Source organism: Grammomys surdaster, unplaced genomic scaffold (assembly GCF_004785775.1).
Source record: "Grammomys surdaster isolate TR1022 unplaced genomic scaffold, NIH_TR_1.0 693, whole genome shotgun sequence".
NCBI lineage: Eukaryota > Metazoa > Chordata > Mammalia > Rodentia > Muridae > Grammomys > Grammomys surdaster.
The window spans coordinates 408,377-415,454 of NW_021605112.1; the positions used below are offsets into that span (position 1 = coordinate 408,377).

Here is a 7,078-nt window from a genome sequence, read left to right on the forward strand (position 1 = left end):
AAATTTGATTCCCAGCATTCAATTCAGTGGTGGTTCATAGTTGTTTGTAAATCCGGAATAGGGAACTTCTGGACTCCTTATGCACCAGGCATACTTATGGCTCACAATAATGCATGTAGGTAAAACAACCATAAACATAAATAAAATGTAATTAAAAAAAAAAGCAGAAAAACAAAAAAACCCAACAACAACAACAACAAAACCAAAACCTCAACCAACCAAAACAAGCAAACAAACTCAACAAAAGATTTCGTTGACATGTTTGTTACCTTACTTCTATCTCAATTTCCCCGCACAAGGAAAAGGACCAGATCTAGGGAAGCAAGTCAGTCAAGAAGGAGGAGACACTGGGGCATCCTAGTCCTTAGTCCCATGGTCACCTCTATTGTCCCAGATCCCTTTCAGGAGAATCCTACTTGCCTTCCAGGAATCCCTCTTCTCTTGGATAAGAGCTTTTAGCTTCTCAGCCTCCTGCTGCTCCCTCCTCAGCTTCTTCAGAGACTCCTGGAACATGTCCTGGAAGAAACATACCAGGTTAAAAAGGGGCCAGCCTCAAACTGTCTTACTACCTAGACACAGAACAAACTAGACTGAGATTATGCTGACCCCAAGGGAATCCTGCCTTGGCTTCAAAGTACCTTCTCTTTACAGGGAATGTAAAGAAAAGATCAGACAATCTTGTACAGCAAACAGGCAAGACTGGCAAGAAAATATTGACCAGGGAGCTACTTTCTAGGTTCAACTTCCAGGTAATCCTGAGTTCAACAAAGAAACTTGGGCTTCAACGCTTCAGTTGGTGGAGCGTTTGCCTAGCATGCCAGAAATACTGGACACAGCTGGGCAGTAGTGCCATATACTTTTAATCCCAGCACTTGGGAGGCAGAGGCAGGCATTTTTCTGAGTTCAAGGCCAGCTTGGTCTATCTACAGAGTGAGTTTCAGGACAGCCAGGGCTATACAGAGAAACCCTATCTCAAAAAGTAAAAAACAAACAAAAAACAAAAGAAATACTGGACACTGGTAATCACAGAATTCTGGAAATGAAGGCAGTACAATCAGAAGTTCAAGGTCATCATTAGCTACAGTCAGTTTGAATCCATACTGGAGTATATGGGACCTTATTTTAAAAAGAAAATCTTATATAAAAAAATAATAAAACAAAGCTGGACAGTGGTGGCGTGCACCTTTAATCCCAGCACTTGAGAAGCAGAGGCAGGCAGATCTCTGAGTTTGAGGCCAGACTAGGCTACACAACAAAATTCTCTCTTGCAACACTTCCAGAAATGGAAAGCAAACCAACTATAAAGCAATCAGAGAAGAACATGAAGTAAGGTTAAGCTAAGTACCTACTTGGTACTCCTGGGCCACCTCCTCCATGAGGAATGTGTGATGACCACGATGCTCCTGAGATCGCTCACAAAGCCAGCAAATTAACTTCCCATCCTCCTTGCAAAAGAGCTGGAGTTTCTCTCCATGAAGTGCACAAAAAATGACCTCGAGCTGTTTTCCGGGACTCAAAGCAACCTCTCTGAGCCTCTTCACTATGGCGGCCAGGTGCCGGTTAGGACGGAGGTTCCCAGGCTGGTAGGTGGTCCGGCACACAGGACAGCTGCTCCTCCCTTCTTGGCTGAGCTCTGAATTATGACTATTTCCTATGATGCAGGCCTGGCAGAAGCTATGGCCACAATCTATGCTCAGGGGTTCTGTCAGGAGCTCCAAGCAGATAGGGCAGGTGACTTCATCTCGGATGTCCACCAGGACTGCTGAAGTCATTGTAGCCGCTCTCTTGTCTCCTACCTTCCCAGCTTGCTTATAGAATCCTAAGTAGAAAGAAAAAAAAAGGCACAGGCTAAGGAAGGAGAAAGGAATGGATACTCTCGCCCCAACTCCAACACTTTACCTCAGCTCACATCTAACACCAGCTTGCCCTCTTGTTACAAAGCTTTCCTTTGCCTCCTATTGGATAGAAAGATAAATGGGGACTCTGGAGAGGCCTAGTGTGACTTGCATTTTACAGGCCTTTCTTCAGTCTACCTGAGCATATTTTCAGCATTCATGGCTGTGCCAGGACTTTTGGATTTGCTGCTCCTTTTGCAAGTGAGATCCTCCATTCTGGTATCTGCACCAATGACCTCTTCCACGTTCTCTTTCAGAAGGCAAGCACTCTGCACTCTGGTGAACACTCACTAGCTTTGCGCTTTTTTCCCCCCCCTTCGAGACAGGGTTTCTCTGTGTAGCCCTGGCTGTCCTGGAATTCACTCTGTAGACCAGACTGGCCTTGAACTCAGAAATCCACCTGCCTCTGGCTCCCAAGTGCTGGGATTAAAGTAGTGCGCCACCACTGCCTGGTGGAGCTTTTTTTTTCTTATCATTACCTACTTATTTTTGATGCTGTCAATTCCCTCACAGAAATGGTAAGCTCCCAGAGATCAGAGACTAGCCGCTGTGGGTACATAATTGTACCCACAGCAGTTAGCATAAGACCTGGGTGAATGAAAAGCCAAACCCTCCTTCAGCTGATGAGTCATCCTTACTCATGAGCTTTTCCACCTTTGGCTCTCCTTCCCTCATGCCTGGTCTCCAGGATCACAGGTATAAAAGCTGGTGGACACCTTCACCCTCTGAATCTGCTCCACTCATGCTTCTTGCTCAGCTTCTTCCCAGAAAAACCAAAACAAGCAGGACCGTCCACAACAGAGGCAGGCAATAGGTTTTATAACTAACACCCTCTCCACTCCCTTTAATATATATGGGGTTTTTGCCTGAATGTTGTCTGTGTACCGTGTATGTCCAGTGCCCACAGAGGCCAGAAGAGAGCATTAGATCTCAGTTGTAAGCTGCCACGTGAGTGTCACCAAGAGAAATGCTACTTTCCTTTCAGGCAAAACCATATTTTGCAAAACGTCTTGAGGAAATCCCTCCCCTTGAGGGGACCTATGATAATGTCAACTGCCAAAAGAACAAATGTAGCATATCCATTCAATGGTATATTACTATCAAAAGACAAAATTACAGGGGTTGGAGAGATGGCTAAGTGATATACATTAATTATAACTGAATAATGCTGACAAAAAAATAATAAAAATAATAGTGGCTGGGAGTGGGTGGGGAAGTTTGATGAGAAAAATGGTTTGGTGCCTGATCTTCCACTTGTACTGTTAAATCCAACAGCTACTCATGGCTACTGAGACTTGGGATGTGGCTTGTTAGAAATACTTATTCAAGTTAGAAATACACACTGACTTTTAAAGTTTTGTAGGAAAAGTAAGTATTTTGTAAACTTTAATTGATTGCATGTCTTAATTTGTTTCACGTATTGGGTTTAATAAAGTAAATTAAAAATATATCTACCCACTTCATCTTTTTTGTTTGTTTGGTTTTCCTGAGACAGAATCCCCACTATAGAGCCCTGGCCACCCTAGACATTAACTGGATTTTCTTGCTCTTGCCTCCCACATGCAGGAATTACAGATGTAGGTGAACACATCCCAGACTTTTCACTATGTATCTGAGCTAACAGAATACTTAAAATTACACAGTGGCTCCATTTTCTACTTCAGTAGAATCTTTGTCTTTTCCTATTCTTATGGAACATATTAGATAAAGATTCTTGAATGCAAACAAAGGAATTGGTGTTTCTTCTATTATAGATTAGGATTGTCTGACACTCTGGAGAGAGAAGATCAAATTAGCAGCATATAAAAGCGAAAAGACTCCAGGGCTGGGGAGTCCAGTTAAACCAAAAGAACAGGGGCTGGAGAGATGGCTCAGTGTAAGAGCACTGGCTGCTCTTGTAGAGGACCTGGGTTTAGTTCTCAGCATCCACATGGCAGCTCACAACTGCCTGTAACTCGGGTTCCAGTGAACTGAATGCCCTCCACTGGTCTCTGTGAGCTCCTGCATGCATGCAATAACACATACATGCGAAAAAAAAAAAAAAAAACCAAAGCAACAAATTTTTAAAAGAACAAAGAGCTACACTAGAGGCAGAAGAGTCACTGACTTCTACTGGAACTCTGTGCAGGACCTCAGAAATGAAGAAGATTTTCAGAGTAGTCAGGATGCTTTAGAAGCACTGATCTTCTTTGCCAGGTAGAACAATTTAGGGCAGAAAACATCTGGAAAGGTGAAAGGAGGGGCAAACTACAGACTGATCCTCAGAGCTTAAGTACCTGTTGGAACAGAAGGTCAGGTGGGTACCAGAATGGTCTGCAGGATAACAATCAGTAATATTCAGGAACCACTCGGGGCAAGGCTGGGTGGGGACACAGAAAGGAATGAGAAGGGAAAGGGGAAAAAATTGCTATAGACTAGGCTGGCCTCGAACTCACAGACAACCATTTGCCTCTACTTCCGGAGTGTTGGGATTAAAGGCCTCTGCAACCATGACTGGCTAATGTTATCTTTTATCTTTATGCAGGACTACATCCCAAGTTGACCTACTGTCTGGAATTTATCTAATAGCACTCATTGGACATAAAACTTGAATATAATTATCTTTAAGCATTTCTGATTTTACGTTCAAAGAATCATTTATTATGCATTTAAAAGTTTGTTAACGGCCGGGCAGTGGTGGCGCACCCCTTTAATCCCAGCACTTGGGAGGCAGAGGCAGGTGGATTTCTGAGTTCGAGGCCAGCCTAGTCTACAGAGTGAGTTCCAGGACAGCCAGGGCTATACAGAGAAACCCTGTCTCAAAAAAGTTTGTTAACACCAAAAATTCCTTAAACGCTACTCCGTGTAGATTTCTCTCTTCTGGTTAGTGTTAAATAATCTATTGTGTTTTTAAAGGGTAGACTATAATTTTGTGCACTTATCAAACTTGTGGTATCTCACTTGTAATTCCTTTTTTTTTTTTCCCTGAGACAGGGTTTCTCTATGTACCCCGGGCTGTCCTGGAACTCACTCTGTAGACCAGGCTGGCCTTGAACTCAGAAATCCATCTGCCTCAGCCTCCCACGTGCTGGGATTAAAGGCGTGCACCACCACCTCCCGGCTTACTTGTAATTAATTCCTAATGTTAAAATATTTATATTTCAATTTGTGTAGATGTAACAAGTAGAGGTCATATCCTTTTAAGGTACCACAGAGCAAGTTTTACACTTTTATTATCCCTTTACTTATTTTTGTTCTGAGACCTGTTTGTAAGCATCTTGTCAGCAACCCACTATGTAACTGAAGAGGACCTTGAACTTTGGATAGCCCTGCCCCTACACAACACTTTGTCCCGTCCCACCCCCCACCCATTCACTCCCCAAGAACCCTAGAGCCCTAACGCATCACCCCACCCCACCCTTTCTACCTTCCTTTGGTGCTGGGGATCCAACCCAGGGCTTTGTGCAAGCACCCTACCAACTGAGTCACATATCCCAACTTCTTACCACATTACTCCCAAGATTGGTTTGGTAGTGCAATTTTTAAAAGTTAGACATGGAGTTTGTCCATAATAACTGCGTTTGAGAATTCCCCATACCCTGTGGTTTGCTGTGTTTCGAACCCTGCCCCAGTTAATTTTCACCAAAACTCTAGAATCGACTCACTGCACTGCTCTGTCCACTGCTATATATTAAAAACGTTAACGCTCAGAGGCTAAGTAAACAGGCTCGGGGCACAGTGTCCGCTTTTCAGGTCCTGTACTGAAACACATACAATATACCTGTAACACCTATTTGTCTCAAATGACTGATGAAATAAATGTCCCTTTGCTGTGTTGGTAGCTCAGGCCGGTAATCGTAGCACTTGGGAAGGGGGTTGGAAGCAAGAGGATGGTTAGCTAAAGGGTAGCTTGGGCTAGAGAAAGATACATCTTAAAAAAGAGAAAAGAAAAGTAGACTTTACATATATACTTACATAATACATAAATTTAATGCTCCCGATCTCAGTCAACTCATTTACAATAAATCATCACCTCACTGTCCCCGGCCGCCTCCTCCAGAAGTGACACAGGAAAGTGACAGAGCGGTAGGCACGCACAGAGAAGATCCGCAGATGAAGAGCACCCTGTAAGCAAACTTCCCCAGAGCGCGTGCAGAAGGCTTTAATTCCGCGGGCCAGAAATCCTGGCTAGGATCTGTTCCTAACTCCGCCCAGCTAGCCTCGACTTCCTCAGGAGAGGCCCCGGGGCTCCTAGCTCCGACTGGTTGCAGCCGGTGTAGATCGGGGCGGGGCAGGCAGAGTAGCTCCTCTCCCAACTCTTCCTAGAAGTCGGGCCTGCTAGTGAGGGCTGGGGCAAATAAATCTACTTCCTTGGAGCTGGGGGAGGGGATGTTGACCTCCAAATCCACTTGGGACTCCGAACCAGAAACTCCCAGAGTAGTGTGCCTTTGCCTCCAGAATCCGTTACCCCCTTACTGCTATAGGAACACTGCCTATTCCTAGCCGCAAACGCGCCTCTTCAGTGCGTCCCAAACTCAAGGAAACTCAAAGCTGCAGTCCCGCACTCTTCTTCCACGCGTGAGTTCCAACACAACCTGTAAGGTAAGGCGGCACAGACTCTACACACCAGTGGGACAGCAACAACTGGTCAGAAGATGTGTTTGCTCACCAACCTGGATTCCGTGGCCTGGATCGGTGCCGAGGACTTGCAGCCTGGTAGTCTGCTCCCTCCAGTACCGAAGCCCGACTCCAGGCAAAAGGGGCGGGGCTGGCGGAGGAGGCGGGGCTGTCCTCTGGGCTGACTGGGACCACTCCCCACCCCCCGGGGCAGAAATGCGGAGACAACTTAGACAAGTCAAGGGAACAGCAAGTGTTGATGCCTTTTAGAACATCTTTAGAGACTTAGGCTTTCTACAGTCATGTAAATGGTTAATACACCTGTTCTTGCTATCAATATATTGAAATGTCTAAAGAATAGAAGGTCTAAAGAATAAAAGCCATACAATTAAATGGTGACTTCATTTGAAGGATCACAAAACTCTGCCAACTTTAAATTACCTGTGTGTATTTGCAGTTTTAATGCACGGAACCAAAAGACCATATACCTTTACACTGAAGTACTTACACATTTACATATGCAAACTGAACTGGACTGTCGGTTTTATTAAAGGTAGAGCTACTCTGAAAAGCAAAAGAATGCCAAA

At 44.6% G+C, this 7,078-nt stretch overlaps 1 protein-coding gene across 2 annotated transcripts in view; it reads right to left on the bottom strand.

Moving 5' to 3' along the window:
• Trim6 (tripartite motif containing 6) overlaps positions 1–6,017 on the bottom strand; it is a 13,632-nt gene extending 7,615 nt beyond the window's left edge. The window contains exons 1-3 of one of the 2 annotated variants that reach the window (XM_028782071.1): positions 5,908–6,017; positions 1,350–1,819; positions 421–516 (exon numbers count right to left, since the gene is read on the bottom strand). In XM_028782071.1, coding sequence (XP_028637904.1) covers positions 421–516; positions 1,350–1,772 — 519 coding nt within the window. In that variant the 5' untranslated portion in view covers positions 1,773–1,819; positions 5,908–6,017. Of the gene's footprint in view, positions 1–420; positions 517–1,349; positions 1,820–5,849 lie in introns of both variants that reach the window. The other variant, XM_028782070.1, reaches the window with a different exon arrangement.
• Between the last annotated feature and the right edge of the window lie 1,061 nt (positions 6,018–7,078).